The 14085-nt window shown below is 39.9% G+C and overlaps 1 protein-coding gene across 1 annotated transcript in view; it reads left to right on the top strand.

Annotated features, from left to right (window-relative positions):
- LOC131963083 (CLIP-associating protein 1-like) overlaps positions 1-14085 on the top strand; it is a 90935-nt gene that overhangs the window by 56553 nt on the left and 20297 nt on the right. The window contains exons 20-29 of the mRNA XM_059328219.1: positions 501-596; positions 1825-2010; positions 2338-2442; positions 5764-5861; positions 7070-7093; positions 8010-8257; positions 9045-9108; positions 11929-12092; positions 13383-13605; positions 13719-13814. Of these exons, the coding sequence (XP_059184202.1) occupies positions 501-596; positions 1825-2010; positions 2338-2442; positions 5764-5861; positions 7070-7093; positions 8010-8257; positions 9045-9108; positions 11929-12092; positions 13383-13605; positions 13719-13814 (1304 nt within the window). The remainder of the gene's footprint in view (positions 1-500; positions 597-1824; positions 2011-2337; positions 2443-5763; positions 5862-7069; positions 7094-8009; positions 8258-9044; positions 9109-11928; positions 12093-13382; positions 13606-13718; positions 13815-14085) is intronic.

Here is a 14085-nt window from a genome sequence, read left to right as displayed (position 1 = left end):
AATTTTTTTAGTGTAGCTTTTCATTTAAAAAAAAAAATTTATTTAGATCTTTTCTCGTCTTTATTGTTTGTTCTCATATCTTTTTTATTCTCGCTATTGTCTTTTTCTTCCTTTTACATAAAGTTACTATCTCTCTATCTCTCCATGTATAGCAGTATTTACCTCTGTGCATTTGAAACTTAGAAACTGAGCTGCGGATCGATGTATGCTCTAAAAATTTAAACAACAAAACTGTGGGGAAAAAGAGAAAAGGTAAAAAGAACAAGAGTGGAGATTTGTTCTTTGTGTCTTTTATTGAAAAATGAGTCGTAGGACTAAATGTCTTTCATCTGTCTTCTGTCACATTTCCCTCCCGATGAGTTTAACTGTAATTTCACTGTTTCTGCATGAGAGACGTGTAGAAAATGTCGAGTTGGAAACCAACAGCTGTCCTGATGTTAGGAGTGTTTTTTAACTTTGATGTGTGATGTGTTTTGTTTTCTGTTTTTCTGTTTCTGCAGGTCGAGTAAGAACCCGGAGGACGAGTTCAGGAAACGGTCCGTCAGTGACAGACAGCCGGGGGAGGAGTCGAGGGAAAGTCGTCTCACAGTCTCAACGTGAGCTGCTTCTCACTCTGATCTTATTCACAACCCACCTTTAACCCGGATACATTCTCAATATCTCCAATAGTTTTTCAGATTGTACTGAAATAAACACTGAGACTTCTGATTAGAGCAGTGATTCCCAACCTTTTTCTTGAGGGACTCACATTTTTACATTTTACGTATGTAAGAGGTTACATTTACACTTATATGCTAAATTACTTACTTATGAAAAAAGCAGACATATATCCATATCACATTTAAAAATATATCGATAGATTTTTTTATATCGATATATCGCCCAGCCCTACATTCAAACTTGAATGAATCCTTGCCATGTGTTGTGAGCTTGTAGATAGGCTTTTCTCAAATTTATAGGTATAGATGTATATATTTAAAGCATTAGATTTATTACACCCCTTAAAATCAAGAGGGCTTCGCGACCCCCGTGGATCTTTGGCGCCCCCCTGAGCGGGTCGGGCCCCCCCGGTTGGGAATCACTGGATTAGAGTACTGATTATATGACCTGTTTATTCCTTATTTAGTAAACCATCACTTGACAAGTAAGTTGTGCAGCACTAGTCTATTTTATGTATTTTATGTATTTATTTAAATTTTACCGTTGTATGTTTACATTTAATTAGATTTATTACATTTTTGTCGGTACAGCATCAGATCAGAATCAGAAGCCTTTATTGTCATTGCACAGACTAACAAGTACTAGTACAATGAGATTTGCCATCAACCCGTCCAAACGTATACTTAAAACACACATACAATATGACAGAGGTGGATAGGACAGGGAGAAAATTTGCATATCTGTGTATGTGTGGGAGTTCGAGTGCGTAAGCCTGAGACCCGCCTTTGCCCTGCACCTAATAAGTCCCCGTCTCAGCTCGCTGGAATGTCAAAAAGCGATAACATAGCGGTTGCTATGGAGACAGTCTTGCTTAGGCCCCAGACAGCAGCAGACAGTCAACAGGTGTCTGTAGGAGGTTGAGGGGGAAAGTAGAGAAGATCGGTCTCGCTGCAGTGCACATCCAGGGGAATTTATTATCCAGTAACAGCCTTGAGCCAGAGCTGTTTAGGGGAGGCCAGATGAGATTGGAATTTGGGCTTAGGCGAAAGTGGCAGCATGCAGATCTCCGGATTGATCCAGTCGCTTTTCCAGGGCCGTCAATCTCTCTAATTAGATTTATTACATTTATGTTGGTACAGCATGGTAATGTCTTCCATGTTTCAGCCGGCAGCAGGTCAGGTTCTCCCGGCCGACTGCTGAGCTCCACCTACGGCAGGATCCCGAGGACGAACATGGGCACCGCCACCCCCGCTAGCAGCGCCTCCACGCCCCCGATCGACAAGAGCCGACCCCGGGGTCACCGCAGCCAGGGCTGCAGCCGAGAGACCAGCCCCACCAGATCAGGCTCAGGTAAGGACAGGGTTCCACCTCAGGGCCGGAAAAGAAAAGACAAATTAATTCATAATAACAGTCCCTGTAAATCTGTAGTATAGGAAAAATGGCCTTTTGAGTGCTAATTTCACTGGAAATTACTGCAACAACATTCCAGTTCCTTCTCCTGGTACTAACAGTGACCCTGCAGCCTCCCTCAGTCTGACTCTCACTTCTCTCCTGCCTGACTAACTGTCTATGCAGAGCTTCAGGTGTGTCAGTGTGTGGCTGGATGTGCTGCAAGCTAAACTCTCCCCCTGCACTGCTCTCTGTCTGTCTCTCTGTCTGTCTGTCGCGCTCCTCCAGCCCGGAGCCGGATCCCCCGGCCGAGCATGAGTCAGGGCTGCAGCCGCGAAACCAGTCGCGAGAGCAGCCGTGACACCAGCCCCGCCAGGGGTTTCTCCCCCCTGGGTGAGTACTGAAGACCCCCACCCCCCAAAGACCTCCACACCACAGCTCAGAAAACAACTCCTGCAGAGTTTCAAAAGTTAATAGAAAAACCATGAAATTCAGAAGACTTCTTGTAAAGAGTAGTTTTCATGAAAATCCGTAAACAAAACTTGGTATTTCACCTGGGTGGACGTGTTTTTTTTTTTAAATTTTGATTCGAGGACAATAAGAAGTGGAATTTACGATGGCATAAAATCTCCAGTATAATCAAAGCTGTGCTGTGCAGGAGATTATTAACACCTGTAGGATGAAGATTAGGTTAACAAACAAAAAGTGACCCAAAGAAAGATGTCAAGAATGTGCATCAGGCAGACGAAACCCGAAAAAGAAAAAAATTAGCCTCGTAAACAAAAAAAGTGGTCCAAAACATTCTGAAAATAATTTACTTTTTTTTTTTTTTTTTTTTAAAGAGAATGGGTTCTGTGTTTTTTTTTAATTTTCAAGTTAATACAGTCATTTTATTTATTTATATTTTTATATATATGTGTGTGTGTGTGTGTGTGTGTATATATATATTAAATATATATATATATAACATTTTTTAAAATATATTTATATTTAATTATAATTCGTTTTTTGGCATTTATATTTTCTTTTGTATGGATGCATTTTTCTTACATTTTTTTAGTAGTTATTTTAAATCCAGGTTTTAATTTAATTTGATTTAATTTATTACATTTCTGTTGGGGTTTTAAGCGTGAAACCCTGGGTGAAATACCAACTACCCTGTCTTCCCTTCTTACTCTGCATCTGTCTGCCTAAATGACTGTTTTTCCTGCTGGATTCTGTGCATGCTCTGTATTTCAAAGTCTTCTGTTGAACTAATCTTCTACTTAAAAAGCTGCAGAAAGGCAGGTGTCTGTTTAGTGTTTTCTCCTCTAACTTTACGTCCTCCTGCAGCGACTCGCCGTCACTCCCGCTCCACCAGCGCCCTGCCCTCTGCAGAGTGCTACTCAGGTGACCAGTGACGTTCTCTCAGGAGGCAGATTCACCCAGTCAGCCAGACACAAAAATGCTCCTTATTCAGTTATCTGGCTGACTCCCTGCATGGCCCAACTCCACCTCTTGTAGAGGGCGGGATACAGGGCTTTAAAGCATTTAATTTGCAGCTTCATAATGATCATTTTTATGCGACGTAATGGACGTAATAGCTTTGTGATTAACCCCCTGAACCCCAAAGTGCCCACAAGTGTCACCAATATTTAGTTTTCTCCACATATTAAATTTTTTTTTCAATGTTTCCAGCCTCTCTTGTCGTCTCCTCTCAGCTTTGTGTAAACAGCCTGCAGTCATTCATGGCTTTACACTTTACAAAAAAACGAATTATTGCCTTAATCTGGCTATAACTGGACAACTGAAGTGCATATAAACTTGTTAGTCCGACTGATGTCGGAGTTCTCCAACTCTGATTAGGACACCCAGATAATGTGATTGGAATAGGATTTTCACCGGCATGTATGACAAGACAACGCATGTGAGCATGCTCCACATGCTCCACCCCCCACGCTGGCATATGACCCCGGAACAAAAACATCCAGGAAAGCAGGTCGAACATTAGGCGGTTGCACATTAGCCGGTCCCAAATTAGCCGGTAGCACATTAGCCGGTTGCACATTAGCCAGTCGCACATTAGCCGGTCCTTCATTAGCCAGTCCTTCATTAGCCGTTCACATTAGCCGGTCCTTCATTACCCGGTCACATTAGCCAGTTGCATATTGGCCGGTCACATTAGCTGGTTGCACATTAGCCAGTCGCACATTAGCCGGTCCTTCATTAGCCGGTCACATTAGCAGGTCACATTAACCGGTCAATGGTCAGTAGCGACGGCACAAAGTGTCGAACTGAGGTCAACCAGAAAGGGCGCCATATTAACCCACTGAAACAACGCATATCACCACCCAGTGTTGAGGAAGAGGACACGTTCCTGTCAGTTATTAGATTTTCTCAGCTGCATGTAAACTGGGACAAGGAGTGTTGTTGAGGAGAAACTATTTCATGTTTTTAAAAGGATCGGTTAAGTGATGACAGCTGATTGTTGGACACAGTTTTAAATGAGACATAACTAAATCTGAGCCCAAAATATTGACATTTCATAAAAAATACTTTTTTTTTCCTGACGAAAGCATTCAAACATTATCTTTCCAAGGAGGTCAGAAATATTTCTGCTTTCACAGTTTGTGGCTGTGATAAAGGGTGTACATTCCTTTATTATACATTTTTTTCCATAAGGTTGTGGGGTTCAGAAGGTTTAGCAATGCTTGATTTGATTTTATGTTTTACATTTTATTTCTATTTTTGTTGGTTAAAGATTTTGCTGGCTGCTCTCTGCTTAAATATTTTGCAAAAGAAAAAGTTTCAGCTTTTTTTGCTGTATGCTTTGGGTTTGATGTAATATCCAGATGTGTTCTTCTAAAACTGATGAAAGATTTTAGCTATGATTGAAAACATTCAAATGTAATTTAATGTTTTAAAGAACAAAACCCAACTTACACAATGAAGTTAGAAAATGCATCCGACAAAATCTACAAATCACAGCACCTCAACACTCCTCACACCCAAAATCACATTATTAATCTGACTTTATGACGACACATGACCAAATTTAACATAAGTAGAAAAAAATAAATACATACGTGGATAAATAGAGAAATAAATGTATATATATATATATATATATATATAAACATGCAACAAATGACAGGACATCTCTATTTTTATATATATTTAATCATTTATTTTGTTATTTCTGTAGTTATTTCTTCATTTTTTGTATATTAAGTTTATTTCCACATGTATTTATTTATTTATTTATAAATGTATTTTTATGTATTATATTTTCTACATGTATTTTTTTACATTTATTGTGCTTCAGAGTGAAGTTTTGACATTGTTTGGTGACATTTTGACATTATTGGGTGATAAGTTTCACAGAAATAGATGAGTAAATTTATGAATATAAAAATAAATAAATGTAGAAAATACATGTGGAAATAACTAAATAAATAGATGGAAATGTAGAAAACAGAAATACCTAAATAATAAAATGAATGTAAAAATACAGAATTTCCTTTTTTTTTATATATATATATTTTTCTTATATTTAATTTATTTATTTATCTATCTATTAATTTGCTTTTTTTTCTACTCTACTTTTTGTTCTTCATAGAATTATGGTCCTCTTCATGTATTATTTTTTAAACTTTTTGTTTTGGCTGTTTCCAAAATGCACTTTCACTGTCTCCCATATTCACCCTGGTTACACACTTTTTTCACGTTTTTCAGACCGGCTGTCCCACCAGGCTCGGATCTCGGCCTCCGTAAATGCCATGAGAATCCTCAACACCGGCACCGACGTTGAGGCCGCTGTCGCTGACGCTCTGGTAAGAACATAAGTGGAACAAAAATGTGTAGCATATTTTTATTCATCTTTACCTCTTTAAATGTGAAGGGTTATTTCCCAATCCTTTTAAAGATTTGTGCAGAATGGAAAATCTGGAAAATCAAGAAGTGTACAAAAAATGGCCTAAAGTTGCAATAAAAATAGCATACGATAGCATAAATCTGGTGATAATCTTAAAGGGTGTTTCCACTACTGCCCAATACCCGGAATGAGGCGGGTCTCACTCGCCGAAACGCCCCTAATTTGAGTATGAGCTGTCTGGAGCGGTCTTTTGTCGGGACTTTTTTTCTCCCCTGAAAAAAGCCTGGTTGCTGATTGGAGAGAATGCTAAGTGGGATATGAAATAGTACTTGACGCCACAACAACTATTTGTAAAAGCCACCGAAGTAGTGTTGCCAACTTAGCTACTTTGTTGCTATATCCAGCGTCTTTTTCTGGTGTTATTGAAGACTTTTGGAGACTCGTTCTCGAACGAGTCGAAGCGGCACAGTCCTCCTGCAGCAGTCTCTCCCAGCTGCAGAGCCAGAGGGGATGTTGACCCCTTAGCGTCCAGTCTGCAAATTGCTAATAGGCTAACAGTTAGCTCTGTAGCAGTACAGTGTGTATGTGCTGCTGCTGCAGGAGGTGTTCACTTAGTGATCTCTGTTTGTTTACAACAAGCACCAGACACTCTGTGCACAGTTAGTGATGCCAGTTAATTCACGATCACTATGTTTATGATCTGCGGAGACGCTGTGCATAATTAGCCATGCTGGTTTGTTTATGATCAGCCGCTGACATTGTGCAAAGTTAGCGACGTCGGCCCCAGTTGCGTCTCCCGTGTTTAATCCGTCACGACGATACGTCACCTCCAGAGTCTCTAAATCCCTCTGGGGGCCTTTTTGTAATGGAGACATGCAGAGTGAGCGGACTTTTGAGGGGGCGTGGCCTGAGACTTTCCCGGTGGACACTCTTCCCTCTAAAGGAAACACAGCTTTTGTGTTTGTTAAAGTCTCATTAAAGCGTTTATGTCACAACAGTCGTGTTCTTTCTCTTCTTTTTCTATGATAAAATGGTTGAAAACATTTGTGCATTTTCTCTAGAATACCACCAGATTTATCCTTTAATATGAGAAAAAATGTCAATGATGCAATGATGTTGTAAGTAATCCCCTCTGTGCTCTTTCTTCTTGGACTCTGTAAATTTCAGCTGTTAGGAGACTCGAGGAGTAAGGTACAAATAACAAGTGACCCTTTCTGTCTCTGCATGCACTGCATGAGCTTTAACATTAAACATTTTACTTTCCTAACACGGGTGAGTGAGCGGGTCGGGTCTCTGACCCTCTTTTTGGACTTAAACAAGCGTCATGCTCCAGTGTCTGTATCGGTTCTTTCTCGTCCCAGAGTTTAAGAGCAGCAAAGGAGAAACCAAACGTCCTGTGCAGTGAACTGTAAACAAAACAAAAAACAAGTAGATGACAGTAAAAATGACACTTACCGTTAAATACCAGTAAACAACCTTAAGTCATTTTACAGATAATTTGTATTAAAATACGGATACTATACACGTAATATCTGTATTAAAAAATACATATCTGTAGAATAACTAAAGTTTTTTTACTTTAATATGACAGTAAGTCATTGGCAACTTTGCTGCCAGACTTTGTACGTTTTTTTTAAACATTTCTTGTAACATTGTTTTTGCATAACATTTTAACTTAAACTGTAAGAAAACAGAAAGTTGCCTTTATTTTACAGTTAGCAATCTGATGTGTATTTTTATATTTTTAATAGAATTCACTGTATTTTAACATTTAAGACTATTAAGCATTTTAGTACATAGAATTCACTTGTTTCTGGTAAACTTGTGAGTTTTTTTCTGGTCATTTTGTAAAAAATGTTTGCCTTGTAAATTTGTGAAAGTTTTTTATCTTAAATTTGTTGTCTTTTTTATCTAAAATGGCCCTAATTACACCATCGGAACAGGGCACCCCTAGTTTTTTCTCTTATGATCCCTGAAATGACGTGTCATCAGAAACCTGCATGCCTCTGTCTCTGTAGCTGCATGGTAGATCTTCTCAGAGTGTTAGATCTGGATTAGACTCCTGACTTTCTGTCTGTAACCCCGATGACGTCTCTTCCCCTCTCAGCGGAGGCCAGTGAGGCGGCGCTTCGAGTCGCCGGGGATGTACTCGGACGACGACGCCAACAGTGACGCCTCCAGCGCCTGCTCCGAGCGATCGTACAGCTCAAGAAATGGTGGCATGCAGCCGCACTATCTGCGCCAGACGGAGGACGTGGCCGAGGTGCTGAACCACTGCGCCAGCGCCAACTGGTCCGAGAGGAAGGAGGGGCTGCTGGGGCTGCAGAACCTGCTCAAGAGCCAGAGGATGCTCAGGTGGGCCCCCTGCATCTCTGTCAGCAAATTATCATTTAGAAAAAAATTACCCTGACACCATCAGGAAGCCACTTTCTTCATCATAGTGTGTTTCTTCTTCAAGCATTGTTTGAGAACTTTGTGGGAGAATATTTGTGTTTTGATGAAATCTGTAATCAGATTTTACAATAATATATACACAATACGATGGTATTCTGGTAAATTTGTGAGTTTTTTTCTAGTAAATAACAGATTTTTTTCCTTAATTTGTGAGTTGTTTTTCTAGTAAATTGGTGATTTTTTTCTCGTAAATTTGAGAGGTTTTTTTCTTGTAAGTTAGTGAGATTTTTCTAGTAAATTAGTGAGTTTTTTCCTAGTAAATTAGTGAGTTTTTTCTAGTAAATTAGTGAGATTTTTTCTAGTAAATTTGTGAGTTTTTTTCTAGTAAATTAGTGAGTTTTTTCTAGTAAATTAGTGAGTTTTTTCTAGTAAATTAGTGAGTTTTTTTCTTGTAATTTAGTGAGTTTTTTTCTAGTAAATTACAGATTTTTTTTCTCATAAATAATTGAGTTTTTTTCTAGTAAATTACAGATTTTTTTTCCTGTTCATTTGTGAGTTCAGTGTGAGAAAGTAAACAAAATCCTGCATCCACTTTTCCTTTATTTGAACAAAAGGGGACTAAATAAGCCATATAATATCATAAATTGCTTTTTTGAATCTAAATTTTAAAGTTGACGTCTCAGAAGAAACTACTGTATATAAATATTGTTGTGTAAAAGATAAATCTGCTTCTTGTGTTCTCCGTCAGCCGTGTGGAGCTGAAGAGGCTTTGTGAGATCTTCACCAGAATGTTTGCAGACCCTCACAGCAAGGTGAGAGCCGGCAGACGGCCTGTCACACACAGCGTGATTCCTGGGAGGAAAACCTTCCTGCAGAGCTGCTGGTTAAAGATGATTTGAGTGAATTCTTTGCTCACGTGTCTGAACTAACTACAGGACAAACTAACAGAGTGTGTTTTTTTTTGTTGCATGCCTCGTCGCTGCTGTGGACTCTAACAAACACCAGAGAGTAAGTGTTTACTCACCGTACTCACAACAGCAAAACTGTCCTGTACTGTGTGTTTACTGTGGACCGATTATATACAGGGCCAACAGGGCACAGGGGCCCCTTGGTCCTCATCTGTAGAGTGTGATTTAAAGAGACTGCAGAGACAGGACGACTACAAAGAGATGGAAAGTGACTGAAGGAGAAACTAAATGACCAAAAGAGACGTATAATAACCACAAGGAGCACAAATTTACTACCAAGAGAAACAACCACAAACATAAAGGCTGTTTCCACTACAGCTTAATACCTGGAATGAGGTGGGTGTCACTCGCCGAAACGCCCCTAATTTGAATACGAGCTGTCCTGAGTGGTCTTTTGTCAGGAATTTTGTCGTCCCTGTAGAAGAGCAGGGCTGTTTTTCTCCCCTGAAAAAAGCCTGGTTGCTGATTTGATAGAACGCTAAGCAGGATGTGACGTAGTACTCGACACCACAACAACACCCGCCATTTGTAAAAGCCGGCGAAGCAGTGTTACCAATTTAGCTACTTTATTGCTATATTTAGCTACTTTTCAGACCCCCTTAGCGACTGGAGACAAATCCAGCGACTTCTTCTGGTGTTATTCGAGACGAGAAGGAGCCGCGGGGGCCGGCGGCTTGTTAAGAAGAGTAAGAAAGAGTCAAAGCGACTCAGTCCTCCTGCAGCAGTCTCTCCCAGCTGCAACTGGAGCTGGAAGGGATGTTAACCCCTTAGCGTCCCGTCTGCAAATTGCTAATAGGCTAACAGTTAGCTCTGTAGCAGTACAGTGTGTATGTGCTGCTGCTACAGGAGGTGTTCACTTAGCGATGTCTATTTGTTTACAACAAGCACCGGACACTCTGTGCACAGTTAGCGATGCCGGTTGATTCACAATCACTATGTTTATGATCAGCAGAGACGCTGTGCATAATTAGCCATATTGCTTTCTTTATGATCAGCTGCTGACTTTGCGCACAGTTAGCTATGGCGGCCACAGTTGCTCCCATGTTTAATCCGTTGCATATGTGATCACGGTCGAAACTGTCGCAACGAATACGCGACGATGGAAAACCATACCTCAACTCCAGAGTCTCTAAATCCCTCTGGGACTTTCCTGGTGGCCACTCTTCACCCTAAAGGAAACACGGCTATAAAGACACAAAATGATTACAAAGAGACACTAAATCACCAGAAAGAGATAAAAAAAAAGGATTACTGAGTAACGAAATATACCTTAAATCAGTGATTCGCAACCACTGTTCCGCGGCACACAAGTGTGCTGTAAGAAATCATCAGGTGTGCCCTGTAAGATTATTCAAATTCACCTGATTGGAAGTCTAAGTGAGAGGCAGAACAATTAAATGCTCTTCCAACAGAGAGCAGTGTATCAGTGAATCTCGCGAATTCACACATAATCAAGTGATATAACCGGAAGAGAATCAACATCTCCTCATGAATCACTGGAGACAAATCCAGCGACTCCGTCTTAGCGAGCGCTAACGAACAAGCCGGCCGACCTCGTTAGCGGTAGTTAGCTACAGTTAGCTCTGTAGCAGTACAGTGTGTATGCTACTGCTTCAGGAGGTGTTCATTTTGCGATCTCTGTTTGTTTACAACAAGCACCGGAGTGAGCGGTGTCAGTGGGGTGAAAAGGCGAGTGAAAACCTTTAACCTGTTGACTTCAGGTCTGTCCCCGCCCATCATCACGTCTTCAAGTTTTGAAATACGATCCGCCGTTAACCTGAGGTACTTTATTTTGAAAATATACCGGATGTTTTATTTTGTGTCTGTGCACGACTTCCTGGCCCGAACGATCTGCTCTGTGTTGAATTGATGCGCCGAGCTCCGTCGTCCGACAAAAATAGAAGCTCTGCGCAAGTGTTGAGAGGGCTGACGGATGGCCATGCGACGTCGGAATCTGAATCGTGTATGTGCAAAGTCGCCACTGGCTGGCTTGCAGTCTGTTTTGGGTCACTTTTGCCGGTTCCTAGGCCAGATAAAGGAGGAGGGTTGGAATTGTGACAGATATCACATGTAGTTCTAACCTAAACTTCTTTTTGACATTTTTGTTTGGTGTGCCGTGTGATTTTTCTAATGTAAAATATGTGCCGTGGCACAAAAGAGGTTGGGAAACACTGCCTTAAATGACCAAAAGAGTCATAAAATGACCACAAAGAGACACAGTCAACTGACAAAAAATGACCATAAAGAGACAAAAAATTACAGCAAAGGAACATTAAATGACTACAGAGACAAAAATGACAAACAAACACATAAAATGACCTGGAAGGGACACAACATTTTAAAAAAAGACCCAAAGTCAACAAAGAGATGAAAAATGACCAAAAAGAGACAACGAATGACCAAGAAGAGACACAAAATGTAAAAAGGAAGACACAAGAGACCACAAGGAGACAAAAACAATCACAAAGAGACATAAAACGACCACAAAGAGACAAAAAAGACCTAACAAAGACTCAAAGTTACCAAAGGGAGACACAAAGTGACCATGCAACAAAATGTGTATCAACAAAGTATGTGTGTCATTTTTTGTTCTTTTGCATTTCTGTGTCCCCGTTGTTAAACCTGTGAGACGGACACAGTGATGAGTCTTGCGTCCTCTCTCAGGTGTTCAGCATGTTCCTGGAGACACTGGTGGACTTCATCATGCTGCACAGGGACGACTTGCAGGACTGGCTCTTCGTTCTGCTCACTCAGCTGCTGAAGAAGATGGGTGCTGACCTGCTGGGCTCCGTCCAGGCCAAAGTCCAGAAGGCCCTGGACGTCACCAGGTGGGCTGCCGGGCTTCAGTCTCTACCTCTTAAAAAAACCCTAGGAAACTATTTATATGTCTATAAAAAAAGCTCCTCCAGTACTTATATTTCCTGCTTTATCATTTGCACATTTTGCTTTATTCAAAATTAGCAAGCTGAAAAACATTATAAATATTTCTCATGAAAACATAGGCTGAAAAATTAAAACAGACTGCATTTAATAATATGGAAATATAAAAGGAGAAAATAAAAGCATAAGTAAGTATAAAAATAAATAAATAAATAGTACATTTTAAAAATATGGAAATATAAACAGGAATAAATGAGTCAATTTAAAAATTGTAGAAAAATAAAAAGGTATAAATAAAAGCTAAAGTTAATATTAATTATGTCGGAATAAAAAAATGCATTAATAAAAGAATAAATAAGTCAATTGAAATATAAAGAGAAATAAAAAAATATTAAATAATTATATAAATGTCACATTTATTTGTTTATTTATATCTGTACATATGTATTCATATATATTTAAAATGTATGTTCATTTTTGCATACAAATTACTGTTTGTTTTTGTTCTGTATTTTTTTTGGAAATATTTTTAATATAATGCAGTTTGTTTATTTTTCTCACTTCTTGTGTGCTTATTGTTTCCCTGGTTTGCCCCTTGTTTTCATAAAAATAAATAAACTTTAATTAAAAAAAATGTATGCAGTACATGAAAAAGATATATTAATATGTATTTTTAAAATATAAACAGAAATAAATTTACAAATAAGATAAAAAATAAAAGTTGTAACACCTCAAAGGGCTCATGGCAACAACAGAGATCAAGTTAGAAATTAAGTCAATTGGTATTTATAAATCCCGCGTTGCACACTTATTTATTCCAAATAAACAAGCTGTGAAATATTGTAAATATTTGTAACGAAAACATGGACAAAACAGTTAGAACAGTATGGAAAATATAATTATAATCATCATTCCTGCTGTGTTTTAAATAGAAAAGGAATACATGATTCTTTCAAAGACTGTTGTTAATTTGAAAACACAACTAGAATTTCTGTTTTTATAGTGTCTGGGTACAATAAATTCTGTGATTTTTTGTGATTTTTAAACAAAGAAAACATGCCTTTCAAACCCAAATGTGGGTTTTTGTACTTTTTATTTGTGCAACAATTGAAAAAAAAGCTTAAATCCCAGATGTTCTCTGTCATATTGTATGTGTGTTTTAAGAATACGTTTGGACAGGTTGATGGCTAATTTCGTTGTTCTAGTATTCTAGTAGTGTTTCCTCTGTGTCTGCACAGAGAGTCGTTCCCGTACGAGCAGCAGTTCAACATCCTGATGCGTTTCATCGTGGATCAGACGCAGACGCCCAACCTGAAGGTGAAGGTGGCGATCCTGCGCTACATCGAGGCCCTCGCCCGCCAGATGGACCCGGCCGACTTCGTCAACTCCAGCGAGACGCGCCTCGCTGTGTCGCGCATCATCACCTGGACCACCGAGCCCAAGAGCTCCGACGTTCGCAAGGTAGGAGGGCGGGGCGGCCACCTCCATTTTCCTCTCTTTCATTTCTTTCCAATTGTTTCTTTATTTGTATGTTTGGTTTCATTTTTTTGTTTTCTCGTCCACCGCGCCCCCAGACCCTTCATAACTGGGCAGGGGAGGAGTTCTCAGGCCGACCCAGCACCGTGGCCTCTCTGCCAGGAGAGGGCAACCTGGAGGAGAGGTGCAAGCAGGTAGAACCTCCACCAAACTGCACGAGCAGAGAGTTTAACCGCCTGAAACAGTCAGAAAATAGTCAGAAACCATCCGAAAACAGCTGCAAGCAGTCAAAAAACTGTCAGAAACAGGCAAAGTAGACAGGGACTGTCGGACAACAGCCAGAAGCTGTCAGAAACAGCTGGGAAACAGCTATAAACAGGCAGAGAAAGACAGAAAACAGCCAGAAACAGGCAAAGTAGACAGAAACTGTCAGACAACAGCCAGAAAACAGGCAGAAACTGCCAG

The sequence above is a fragment of the Centropristis striata genome, chromosome 24 (assembly GCF_030273125.1).
Source record: "Centropristis striata isolate RG_2023a ecotype Rhode Island chromosome 24, C.striata_1.0, whole genome shotgun sequence".
NCBI lineage: Eukaryota > Metazoa > Chordata > Actinopteri > Perciformes > Serranidae > Centropristis > Centropristis striata.
This window is presented reverse-complemented; position numbering and strand designations above follow the sequence as displayed.